Source organism: Oryzias melastigma, linkage group LG1 (assembly GCF_002922805.2).
Source record: "Oryzias melastigma strain HK-1 linkage group LG1, ASM292280v2, whole genome shotgun sequence".
In the NCBI taxonomy this organism is placed as follows: Eukaryota; Metazoa; Chordata; class Actinopteri; order Beloniformes; family Adrianichthyidae; genus Oryzias; species Oryzias melastigma.
This window is the reverse complement of record NC_050512.1, coordinates 32,466,053-32,479,990: the sequence shown is the minus strand read 5'-3', so window position 1 is coordinate 32,479,990 and position 13,938 is coordinate 32,466,053. Positions and strand designations below refer to the sequence as shown.

The following is a 13,938-nucleotide window of genomic DNA, read 5'->3' as shown; positions in this document are numbered from 1 at the left end:
TCAACAGCTCACCACTCCCCCAGGGGAGGAGTCAAATCCAGAGAACTTATTTCAATGACCGTTCATGTTTTTAAAGGGAGGCTCAAGACCTACCTTTTTAATCTGGCTTTTAGTTGATTTGATATTTTGTTTTATCCTTTCTTTTTACTCAATCAATATTTATTTATTTTTACTGAATTATGTCTGTCTGTTTTTTATCTATGTATGTATATATATATATATATATATATATATATATACATTTATTTTTTTATTTTTTTACTTGTCTTTTTATTTATATCTGTTTTATTTATTTATTTACTATTTTAATCTATTTTACTCCTTTTACATTTTTAACTCCAGTGTCTTCCTCTGAGGGATCCTCCACATCAGTGATTGACCTTTCAGTGAACAGGGTCGCTGCAGTGGGATCTCCTGGGTCTGGCTCTTTGCTCGGATCTGGGGGGTCCTGTGGTAGCGTACTCTGTGAACTTGATTGGGGGGTCACTGGTGTGGACAGGTCCCAAAAATATTGTTTCCTCACTGCTGTACAAAGCCTAGATTTATGCTTTATATCTTTTTAGTATTTATTTATTCATTTCTTAATTCGTTGATGGTGTGGCAATATATCGATGTGTGTTTGTGTGGAGGGGTGGTGCTTGTGGGCATTATCTTTTGTTTTTAAAATGTTATTATTTTTATGTAAAGCACATTGAGTGAAATTCATTTTTTTAAAAAGTGCTATACAAATAAAGTTTGATTTGATTTGAATGGGACTTGAACTTAACTTTCACACGTTCACACACTGATACCAAATCTGCTGCCATACATGACGGGCGGCACAAAACCTGTCAATCAAATGTTTTGATCGTTGGACATAAAGAAAAATTCAGATTATCAAGAAGATGTTAAAAATATCAGATCCATGTTTATTCTGACAGTAGAAGGACTGATAACAGCTGTTTGTTTCTCTATAGAAGTCTTTAGGTTTTGGCTTCTTTTTGTTTACTTAATTTTTATTGAGTTTTACAAAAGTTTTGAATCAGTTTGGATTTTACAATATAATACTATACAACAACAATATGTATATAGAGGGTCATGTACACGTTCACCATGTCATTTGCAAATATACTGTAGAACAGATTTAGAAGTGCCAAACAAAAATAACAACAACACAAAATAAGACAACAATAGAAAAAGTAAGAAAACAATGATAGCATTAAAAAACACTGCACAGTTTATTGGAACAATAAAGCCCCAATGGGACGCCATCTTTTGTCAAACAGGTCTCTTTGGATCCTTGGAGAAGAAGTTATTTCCTCCGTCTGACACATTTCTCTCACCTTCACTCTCCAGGTATCGTATGTAGGTGGATCAGAGTTTAACCACTAAAAGGTAATACACTTAAAGTCCTATTAATGTATTTTGTGTTATTTATCTGCTAGTATCCCCAACAAGACCGACTGTGGGTCTCCAGCTAGAGGCTGTTTGAACATTGAGAGCAGTGAATATTTCCCTCCAAAAAGAGCTGATGTTTGGACCGAAATCTGCATCAGAGCTCCACGTCTGGACCTCAGCTCCACCAGCAGGTGTCAGGATTTGCAGGTTCATTTTGGCAGTTATCTCTGGAGTCCTAAAGAACCTTCAGTTACCTTCCATTAAGCTCTCCACAGCCCAGAGTTAGAGACCAGGTGTGCCTCAGTGAATAGCTCCTCCCATTTCTCATCAGTGATCTGGTGATCTCAGATTCCCATCGATCCCTCATACTAGAGGTAGTACTGGTGTTTAAGATCCACAACGCTTCATCAAGCTGACTCACAGCTTTTGGTGTCACGTTTCCCTGTTGGATCTTAATAAGGAACTCCTCCACAGATGAAGGTTCCAGAACTTTCTTCCATTCTGAAACTGTTGAGCTGTTCAAAGGAACACATCCTTTGTTAGATGCTAACGTTTGCTGAGACCCAGAGTTGACCACGTCCTGAAGCTCCTGTCAGAGGGAGGAGGGGTCAAACCTGGAAGAGAGGAGATGAAGACCGAATAGAAATCTGTTGAACAAATGTTTGATTTATGGACATGTTATAAACGTAGCCTGAGTCCATTCGCACATACGTGTCCTGAATCGACAGACTTATTGATCATGAAAACAGATTCACAATAAAAGGTAAATAGATAAATAGATAAATCTAAAGCCTTTTTGATTTCAGCTAAAACACATTTTTTGATTCTATTTTAAACATTTTAGACACTTGAAGATGTTTATATTCATGAAAAAACACAAAGGAAGTAACAGTTGTATCAGTCAGTGAGTGACGTGTTGATTCTGTCTGAACGTCTTCAGGGGTCAGAAGGTGAAAGTCTCTCCTGGACCTCAGGCTGCAGATCTGCAGAATCTCTGCTTCCTCCTGAAGGTCTGAAGGAGCCATCAGCTTCCTGGTTCTGAAGCCTTCATGAACCTGACGCCTGCAGACAGACAGAGGAAGAGGAGCTGAAGCAAAGCCTGCCGTGAAGCTCCGCCTCTCATTCTGCTTCACGCTTCGTTCTCACGGGTCAGAAGGTCTGATGAGGAAGACTCCACGCTCTCTTCATCACTCTGCATGGTTGAAGCTACGATCCAGAGGACAACAGAACCTCCAATCAGGGTGGAGACCACAGAAACCCAGTAGAGGAGGATCCCATCTGTCAGAGACACCTCCTCCTCATCATCATCTTCATCATCATCTTCATCATCTTCATCTTCATCTGTGAGTCTGTCAGAAACCAAAGCAGAGGAGATCCAGCCTCACCTGCAGCTTCCTGCTCCACAGACGGAGAGCAGAGCGTCTCCACGTCCACAGTCACAGAGGTTTCTCCTGCAGGGTTGGAGGACTCACATCTGAAGGAGGAGTTCTGCTCCTCCCTGGATATGGAGACCCTCAGAGAGAGCACAGAGTCCCTCCTCTCCAGCTCCTCCGGACCTCTGAACCATGACAGAGAGCTGAGACTGTCCACAGAGCACAGCAGCCAGCAGCTGTCAGAGCTGCTGTTCAGGCTCCACACAGCAGGGGGCGCCGGCGAGTCTGCAGGACAGAGAGGGAGAAGCTCAGGGGCGGAGCTACGGGGTGGCAGCAACCAAAGGGTTTACCACATCCATTTTTGAGTCAACACTGAGTCAACACCCAAATACCATCAGTATTTCTCCAGTCGCTGTCATTCACGTTCAACACACAGGAACCTTTTCAAGGCAACAGTTTCTCGTAGGACGGTCAGAGGCGGCGCAACGTCCCGTTCTTGTGTAACCCTTCTGCTCTCCTGGGCTGGTTTACATTAAAAGTGGGTCATCTGGACCCCCACGCTGAACTTTTTTTTAATGATTGTCAATCTTCACTGGCGTCCAATGACAGACATGAAGTCTAGTCTTTGTCATGGAAGGGTTAACACCTCAACGTAAGGGGGGGTCACCTGGACCCCGTGAGAGAGGGTTAAGAGGACCGCCTCACGCTGGAGCGTCTTTGTGACCGACAATCTCGTGAAAATGTTTCAATCTAAGCTAGAATAAAAACATGTAAATTCTTATTGATGACTTGTCTCACTGAAACAAATCATTAGAGTTAATTCATATTTTGTATAGATGTGATGTTTAGAGTTTATCGTGGAATCTAGAGGCTACAGACACAACACTGTTGGAATGTAGAGTCGTAACGGATTCAACTCTCAGATATTTCTGTAGAAACTGTATTATTGGTATTATTGTGGTGGGGTGAATGGGATTTCTGTCCATTATTGCTCTTTAGATCTTATAGATCTGATCTATGACGTGGTTTCATCCTGTAGAAAGCAGTGCGTGGACTGCGCCGCAGAGCTCCACCTGAGGACAGTCGGTACAAACATCTCTGTGACGTGGAGAAAGTGAAGAAGAATCTCCTCCTGAACCAGCAGGTGGTCACAGAACCTGCAGAGTTTCAGTTTGTTTGTGATCTTTGTGAATCGCATTGAATAGATAAGGATCCTGGTCTATTAGAAACGTTTGTTTCTCTACATGGTGATGAAATCAGGAGCAGTGATGAAGATTCTGATGAAAAACATCACGAACATCACAGCCCTCTAGTGCTGAAGCTGCAGTTTGAGAAGAACCGCTGCGGTCCAGAGTCCTTCCTGCACAGGAAGTCCTCTCAGATGCTGAGACTCTGACCAATAAATGAGGATCAACGCTGAAGATTTTCACAATAAAAGAGCCGGACTCAAATGTGGAGATGCAGCATTTATCTTTGCCAAAGCAGCAGCTGTTTTACTGCAGCTCACAGATAGACTGAAGCGATGAACAACTGTCAGGACACTTTGTGTTTAGAATGTGGTTTTAGTTCATGCTAGTGGTTTATTAGTTCTGTCAGTCATTAGAGTGAAAATACTGGAACTAACTGAATAAACATCTTCATACTGCAGATGAACTCGGGTTTCTCTTTTCATACTGTAGATTCTGCTGGTTTGCTGATTAGCAATAATCCTATTATATCTACTTTATGTGCTCTGGTCAAATTTGCCATTTCAATTTTATTGAACACAAATATTTTTTTCATAATTGATCAATTCAGGTGTCAATGAGTTAATAAATCATCAATAGAAGCTTCTTTAAGCTTTAGGTAAAAGAACTGAAGCAGTTTTTTTGGATCCTATCATTAGTAATGGTCTTCTACTCTGCTGTTCTCATTTGCCACCATTTCAAAGTCTTCTGCCCCCCCTCCCACCACCCCATAGAAATGTTCTAGCTCCGCCCCTAGTTAAGGTCCTGAGCTGTCCTGATGGATCTCCTGCTGGTTCAGGAATCAGGAGAGCTGCAGAAGTTCTGGAATCATCAAAGACATTTAAGCTTCTTTGAGCATCTTTTAAAAGCAGGATTATAAATAAAATGTATTATTATTACTATCCAACATAAACGGACAAAAAGATGAAAAGACGACTCACCAAAAACTGTCAGGTTGTACGATGCTGTGAAAACTTTTCCCTTTTTGGAGTCGATGTTATAAACTCCAGAGTCGCTCTTCTGCAGGTCTGTGATCGTTAAGAGTCCAGAGGTGTGATTCCACAGAATCCGGTTTCTGTAGATTTCCTCAAATATGTTCAGTTTCTTCTCCAACACCTGAGCGAGGATTTTTTTTTCTTGGAACAGAAATCCTGATTCAGGAACCGGATCCGGCAGAGTGACGTTTCCTCCCACGACCTTCAGGATGGTCTTCAGTCCCTCTGAAGCAGCCAGAAGCATCACTGGAAACACAGGAACATCAGAGACTTCAGACGACAATGTTCAACAGGTTTTATGTCTCAGTTGTGATCAAATGTGGGGCTCCCCGCTAGATCTGAACCCGTGGTGTCAAAAGGATCACAAAAACCCCAGAACCACACAGGACGATCTAGTGAATGACCTGCAGAGAGCTGGGACCATCAGTAACAGAGGGACTCAAACCTGCAGAGGCACACGTGTCCCCCTGCTTAAGCCAGAACATGTGCAGGCCGTCTAACATTAGAGAACATTTATATCCAGAAGAAGATTGAAGAATGTCCTATGGTCAAAGGAAACCAGAACTTTCTGGTAAGAACTCTGCTGTTAAGAAGAACATCATCCTTACTGTAAAGCACGGGGGTGGAAGTGGGCTGTGGATCGCTGCTTAGGTGGCGATCCGGTTCGATTCATGAATCGAATCATGATTCTTACTTTTTAATATGTTTACTGCTATTTGTATGTTTATTTACTAGATGGATGAAAATTGAAATTATTTGTGTTTAATCATCATTTATACATTTATTTAGAACAGGAGATCAGAATCAATTAAACTGATTAAAAAAAAACATAAAGATTCAGATAGAAAGAAATTTTGTCATTTTAAACTTTTTTTTAATCAATCTTCTGATTCAGCAGTAAAACAACATAAAAAGATAAAATCTCTGCTGTTTTGGATCATTTAACAACAGAATCTGAAAATGTTCTCCACAGTTTTCTATCCTCAAAGTTCTTCAATATTTTACATTCTAAGCATTACATATTGCTGCAGAGCTCGAATGAATAAAGTTTTTTTTTTTTCTGCCTCAGAATCAGCTGATTCTCGTTGATTACATCCTTTCAGCAGCGCGAGGCTGTTTCTTCAGAATAAGATGGAGTTTCATTAATTGTGTCAAATGTTGAAGAGTTATCATAACCAAAAGAATGTAAACACCAGAGCTAAAGCTCCGATGTTAAAGCTAATTCATTGTTTCAGAAGTTATGTCTGTGAGCAGAACTTCAGTCTCAGTTTTGAACGGGAAAAAGCTCTCGCTAGTTTTACTTTGAAAACCGGAAGCTTCACCGTCACCAAGATGTGTTTACTTCTGTGGCGGTACGGCGGCTCTTTGTTTTAGTTTGTAAACTTAAAATCCTACATTAATCTGCATTTCAGAGCAAAAATACATCGTCCCCAGATGATATTATGATCATATTTTACTACAATTTACTACATTTATAAAGATCGCGAATCAGCGATCTTGGACGTCGCGAATATCTGTACTCGAAATTCTGTGAGGAAATCGCAAATACCCGAGCACCCAGATACTCGTTACAGCCCTAGGTGGAAGTATCATGGTTTGGGGCTGTTTTTCAGGACGACTGATCCATGTAAAGGACAGAATGAATGGAATGAATGGAACCATGTATGACCAGATTCTGAGTGAAAACCTCCTTCCATTGTGGCTGGGTCTGTCACCATGACAACCATCCCAAACACACTGCTGGATTACCAAGGAGTGGCTTCAGAAGAAGCATTTCAAGGTCCTGGAGTGGACTAGCCAGTCTCCAGATCTCAACCTCATAGAGAGTCTTTGGAGGGAGTTGAAAGACCCCAAAACATCTCTGCTCTAGAGGAGATCTGATGGAAGAATGGACCAAAATACAGCAACAGTTTGTGAAAACCTTGTGAAGACTTAAAGAAAGAATTTGGCTGATTTGGCTTTGTATAGAGCTCTTTGTGCAACAATGAGAACAAAAGAATTTCTAAAGGAGGTTCAGGTCTGGATCCTGAACCTCTTACAGATCCTGATCCAGACCCTCCGTCATTATAACGGTTTCTTCCCGTCATCAGCAGATGGACCAGCAGGTTCTGGCCCGTGTTCTCTCCATGACCTTCAGGTCTGTTGTTTTTGTGTGTTTGTGTTCCTCTCCCGTTTGTGTTGATGAACTTCTTGTTGTGATTCACTGTTTGCATCACAAAGATGAAGAAATATTTGAGCTGATTTCAAATCACTGGTTATGAAATACATGTTCCTGGTTATGGAGAGAAATAGACTCACAGCGATGTGTGTGTGTAATTCTGGATTTGTAACTCATAGTTTGTGCATAAATACAAAAATGATGAAATTAAAAAAATACAGCAGACACACATCAAAATAACAACAGCTTAAAAGTAACAACACGAATCTACAAGAATTACAAACCAACAAAACAATATTTACACACAAATCTGTTTTTCTTTTATTTATAAAAGGATAAATGATTCAAAAACACACATTTAGACTTTTTATATTAATTATCAGGCTTATCTGTTTAAGAAAGTGGGAAAATATCCTTTTCACCAGATAACATTTACAATCTAAATTCAAAGCGACTGATAATAAAAACTCTGACAGCATTTAAACGCATCAGATGTGAAAAGAGTCTCACATCTGATATGTCCGTATGCTGTTTTGTGTGCTTAGCAAGAGATTTGAGAATCATTTGAAAAGATTTGTATTTAGTGTTACTTTGTGCATGCGTAAAATATGTTTTTCTGAATTTTATAATTTTTGTTCTCATATAAAAATGTATATATGAGTTACATATCTAGAATTACACATGCACAAATCAGAATGAGTCTATTTTCTCTCCATACATGAACTTCTTAAACCTGCATTATAATAACTATTAATATGATAATTTATTTATATAGAACCTTTCAAAATAAAAATCACAAAGTGCTTCACAGGAGAACAAAGAGTAAAAAACAATATAAAAACAGAATTAAGAACAGGCAATTTTAGAAAGACGAGTCTTTAACTGCTTTTTAAAATAAAACCCTGAGTCTCCAGATCTGAGGCTGAGAGGAGGAGTTCCAGAGAGATGGAGCCACTGCTGCAAAAGCTCTGTCACCTTTAGTGTTTAACCGCGTTCTTCTAACAATCAGCAGACTCTGGTCACACAAATCAAATCAAGTTTACTTATAAAGCGCTTTAACGCAGCCAGACTGCTACAAAACATACATTAAAACACCAAGAACACTAATAGATCAAATATAAGCACAAAGCAACTTAAAACCAAGACGGTAAAAACAGAGTTCAAGCAGAATTAGAACAAAGTAAAAACAGAGCAGAGTCTCATGAAACGTTAAAAGCTTGACTGTAAAAATGGGTTTTAAGCTTATTTTTAAAAATTGACAGAGACGAGGCATCACGAATATTAAAGGCAGAGGGTTCCAGAGCTTCAGGGCACAAATGGAAACGTCTGGATCTCCTCTGCACTTCCTCTTAGCTCTCGGTACCTCCAGGAGCAGCTGATCAGCAGAGCGGAGGCACCGGGGAGGAGTTTAGAGACAGAAGCTCTGAGAGGTAAGGTGGGGCGAGACCATTCAAGCATTTAAAACAAATAAAATAATCTTAAACTGAACTCTAAAACAAACATGCAGCCAGTGGAGGGAGGCCAGGATGGGTGTGATGTGTTCTCTCTCACGTGCTCCAACCAGCATACGAGCAGCGGCGTTTTGAACCAGCTGCAACCATGAAAGAGAGGACTGGCTAACCCAGAATAAAAGTGAATTACAATAACCAGGTCCTTATGTAGACCGGTGCTTGGTTATTAACTGCTCTCTATGTTAAAACCAGGATCTTGAACTGCACCCTGTAGTTGATAGGGAGCCAGTGCAGTTTGATCAACAGTGGGGTGACATGAAAACATTTGGAGGATTTAGTTAAAAGCCTTGCAGCAGCGTCCTGGACAACCTGAAGCCGTTCTAGAGATTTTTTACTGAGACATGTAAAGATGTAGCTGCAGTAATCAAGACGGGAGGAAATAAAAGCATGAATGAGCATCTCCATCTCAGAACGTGACACAACTGGACTCAGTTTAGCTGTTTTTGAAATGATAAAAACAAGAACGAACAAGTGAACCGACATGAGAATTAAGAGATAATACTGGGTCTAAGGTTACTCCAAGGTTTCTGACAGAAGAACCAAGTGGACCGAGCCGCTGGACTATCTGGTATATGTCAGATTCTCAAACGAGGACCTCAGTTTTAGCTTCATTTAGCTGGAGAAAATTGTCGTTCATCCAACTCTTGACCGAATCCAAACACCTGCGTAAAATCTGTATCTTAAAAACATCCTGAGGTTTAAAAGACACATAAAGCTGAATGTCATCAGCATAAAAGTGATAAAAAATGTAATTAAAAGAGCTTAAAATGTGCTGCATAGACAACAGATATAAAATGAACAGTAATGGTCCCAAAACAGAGCCTTGTGGCACACCAGAAGAGAGAGAAGCAGAGGAGGACTTAAACTTAGAGGATATCACAGAAAATGATCTACCAGTGAGGTATGAGGTGAAGTTTTATTTCAGGGGAGGTTCCATTTCACTCGGTTGTCTCCAGACGAGTTTCCTCTGATCACATTTGTCTTCTGGACCCGGTCCAAACCCGATTCACTGAACCGTTTCCAAAACGGTGACTTTGGTTCTGGTTTTAGTGGCTCCAACACCGTTATGGACCGCAGTTCACGATAAACATGTCACTGATGGCGGTAAACTCATTCTGAGGTAAAGATGAGCAGCAGAACTGGAGGATCCAGAACCAGACCGTTTCAGAACTTCACACAGAGAACCTGAGAACCTGAGAGAAGTCTTTCTGGTTCTACCAGATTCATGTTGACTGTAAACATCAGGATCCACACAGTCAACAAAAGTGAGGTTTAGAGTCAACAGGAGATTTCAGAGGATTTAAGGTCACAGGAACACAGTCGGTCATCTTCATCACTCAGGACAGTTCATAAAGACTCGATTTTAATGGTCTGAAGATGTTTAAGGGACTTTTCCAGCCATTTGTTTCCATAACAACCAGAGGACAGAATACATTTACATCATCCAACAAAGACAAACAAATTCATGCAAATCTGTCTGCGTTTCTTTCTGCCGCCATTCAAACCGGAAAGTGCAGCTCAGAGGATCATGGGGGTTATTCTCTGTCAGAGAATATAACACCGGACAGGTGATAACACCGGACAGGTGTTTGGATCTAACCGACGGTGTCCCTCAGAGATTCGGTCCTGGACCTCCTGGTTTCATTGAACAAAATCTGAAGATCATCGAAGATGTTTCCGATAAAAATCATGAAACAAAGTTGATTTTTCAGAATATTTGAACATTTTCTTCACGGACAACGAGCGCGCGCTACTCCTGTCTGTCAGAACGGCGCGTGCGCGTGTTTGAGACGTTCCACAAACTAAGAAGAACCGAACCGAACCGGAAACAGCTTTTCCAGCCAAAAGATGAAGCAGAAACTCACCAAAATAAAAGCAGACGAGACTCTTCCGCGGCTCCATCAGAGATCATCGAGACTGGAGACTGATCTGCTGGGGGGGGAGGGGGGAGGATAGACCCGCCCTAAACTCTGAGTCCCGAGGTGACGTTAGTTTGATGCTGGATATTCGACAGTCGCTTTGTTCATATTTAGGGACCGTCAACAAATGACAGAATGTTTCTTCAATATCTCCTAAATTATTGGACCAAATCAAACTAGAACACTTTAGAGTAAAAGAACTGACTAAGAACGATCTAGAACAGCAGTTTAGATGAGCTTTTCATGCTTTTTCTCATTTTGTCGGGTTTTTTGTGTGTGTGTAAATTTTCCATTTTTTTTCCTCATCACTGACTTCAGAGCCCACAGTTACTCATTCACTGAAGAGCTGCTGGAACTGAAGCTGAAGCTGAAGCCAGAACAGAACAAGTCCAGGTGAACTAGTCGACAAGTGTGTTTAAAACACAACTCCACTGTCAGTCTGCTGATTATAGACAAACAGAGCAAACTTCTCCCAACAAAAGCAGAACAAGATGCATGCTGGGTAAACATTTCAGGACATTTTGAGCAGAGATCACAGAGAGAAAGATAAATGTAGTGATTTACACCAACATACCCACCAAGTAGAAAATGGTTTTAATCAAGTCTCTGAAAGCAACCGAGCATCCTGTCATGGTTGTTCAAGACCGACCTGGAGAGAGGAGCTCGAGATGGGAGTCTCAGAGTGACTCACGATACGATGCGATTCACGATTCATGACTCGCGGTACAGGTAGTATCTCCAAATACCAAACATTGCAATAATCAATATATTGCCTTGATAGTCTATGATAGGAAAGTGTTTTTGAAACCCATTTCTTTTTATTTTGTTTAAAACTTTTTAAAGAACAATTTAAAACACAATATTTTCCTTAAACACCATTTCTAATATCAAATAAAATCATCAATAAATATCAGCATGTCGTTACAATAATGAAATACATTTTAAGGTCTAGCTCATCTAATCTGCTGTTCTAGATCGTTCTTAGTCAGTTCTTTTACTCTAAAGTGTTCTAGTTTGATTTGGTCCAATAATTTAGGAGTTATTGAAGAAACATTCTGTCATTTGTTGACGGTCCCTAAATATGAACAGAGCGGCTGTCTGTCGAATATCCAACTTAACACTAACTTCCCCGCAGTGAGGTGATTCCCTATCATTGATATTAATATTAATACCCCCCCCCACCCGCCTGTGTTCCAAACAGGAAGTACCTGCTAGTTGAAAGAAACAGTTATTTCTCAGTCATTTATTTGTCAGAATGATCATTCTTGCTCTGATGCTTCTTTCTTAACACGTTCTTTAGAATCCTATTTTTCTCTTTATCGCCTTTTATTCAAGTTATAAACTGACCAATCAGATGCCTCAGTAAAAGCACGTGGCTCCTGCTGGCCCCGCCTCAAACGTTTGATTGACACATTCCTCGGGACTGCTTTCAGTGGGCGTGGGGTTCCAACAACCCAGAACAAGCTCACTCCTGATTGGTTGACAGCTACTTCCTCTAAAAATGACTCAGACCAATCGCTGTTGACGGGTTGTAATCGTGGTAGACTTACCAGGAAGTGACGGCGAAGATGATATGTCCAGTTCTTATTAAACAGTCTATGGGCCCTACCATGAAAATTCTCCTTTTTGAGGTTTTAAATGCATTTACTGTTCATTCTTCTCCATAAAGAACCCCAAAGTGGTATTCTGATCCGTTCGTGGATTTAAGAGTAATCCTCTAAAAACCAGCAGCCCCTCCCATACCCACGAAAACCAGCGGATGGAAATGTGCTGACATAAGATCGATGCTAACAGCTCCTCCAGGAAGAGTCTGTGCTGCAAGCTCCGCCCCCAGACTACAACAAATACACACCCACTTTCTCTGTGGAGCTGTGGCGCCGAGGTAGTAATCTCCTCCAGAATCCGTCTCCCGTCAGGAGATAACTACCTTCCTGTACCAGAACCGCTCTCTGATCCATCTTTACATGTAGTCTCGCTTCGTTTCCAGTCGGACTGAACTTCTGTTCTCTCTGAGGTTCCTCAGTCTGAATATGAAACAGAGAGTGGAACAACTGAACCAAAACGACCACCGTACGACGGTCACATGACGTAAACACGGTAGAAATGAGGCGATCGGTGATCCGCAGACAAATGTAGAGGATTAGATTATCATGTTAGCCAAAAGGCTAAGAGCTGCAGCTGAAGGCTGGACAGGTGAGGTAGAAGTAGCTGCCAGAACAGGTGAGGCAGATGAGGCATCAGGGCAGCTCAGCAAAGAACCCTATAAAGAACCTCTAATCCTCTGTCATTAAAAAAACAACAACCATTGGGTAGATTTGATCCCAGGGTGTAAATATTTCATATTTTGAACAGAAAATTCACCACAAAGTACTAAACCGTCCTCACATTCATGCAGACACTTCAGTAAACTTTCTCCTTTCAGTTCTTCTATTCATCTCATTTACAACTGAGGAGGAAACTGCAGACTTCTACTCAGAAATGGGGGGGGACATGATGCCCACAGGACATCAAACTTGCGTGCAGCAGAAACAAAAATAAAACCACAGTGCAGCAAGCTTTCCACCCCAGAGGCCCCCGTGCAGCACCTACACCGCAGGAGAGGAACCTTGACGAGTGAAACCAGGTCAGCCCTGATGGTCGACACTTTGAAGAAAACTTTCCGTCCTCATTCTCGTCCCTCATTCTGCTGAACTATTTAAAGGTTTGCAGAAGCTGAAGCTCAGACGGCTGAGGAGCTTCACCAATCAGTTAACTCCAGACATACAGAAGAATCTTTGATAACGTAAAGTCTGAATGAGTCCAGACTATCACCCTCCAGCTCAGCAATGACTTCATCAAACCCGTGAAGAGCTGTGCACCTGAGCTCCATGGTGACGGCTAACGGCGCCCTAAAACCAGAGACGACCCGCAGAAGGTCACGAGCAGGAACAGCTCTGCAACTCAGAAAACCACCAAAACATCAGAAGTTTTCCACCGTAGCAGTCCTCTCCGACCTGCTGTACGGCTCAGAGGAGGGGGGGGGGGGGGGGTCAAACTCAACCACACAGATCCAAAACACACCTGAGGTCAAACCGGATCAACATTTACTGAACTCTAAAACGACAGTTTAAAACCGTAACTTTTTAACATAATTATGAACTACATATACGTGGTAATGATGTTAGCTGAATCTGAATGCTGAAGATGCTGATTGATAGCTAGCTAAAATATTAACTAAATGCCAAATTATCCTAAAAAAATGTAAAAAGCCTAAATTAGCCAAAACAGTTAGCATGTAGCTGAAATATTAGCTGAACTCCAAAATAGCCTAAAAAATCGTAGTAAATACCAAAATAGTCCAAAAAGCTGCAGAATATCAATTTTTTAACATTTAAAACTG

General features: G+C 41.1%; 1 protein-coding gene across 1 annotated transcript in view; it reads right to left on the bottom strand.

Annotated features, from left to right (window-relative positions):
* The window catches only part of LOC112157540, a gene marked incomplete in the record, with an annotated part of 16,613 nt that extends 5,993 nt beyond the window's left edge, over positions 1-10,620 (bottom strand). Inside the window, 3 exon segments of the mRNA XM_024290344.2 lie at positions 2,786-3,035; positions 4,918-5,217; positions 10,506-10,620. Coding sequence (XP_024146112.1) covers positions 2,786-3,035; positions 4,918-5,217; positions 10,506-10,542 — 587 coding nt within the window.
* Between the last annotated feature and the right edge of the window lie 3,318 nt (positions 10,621-13,938).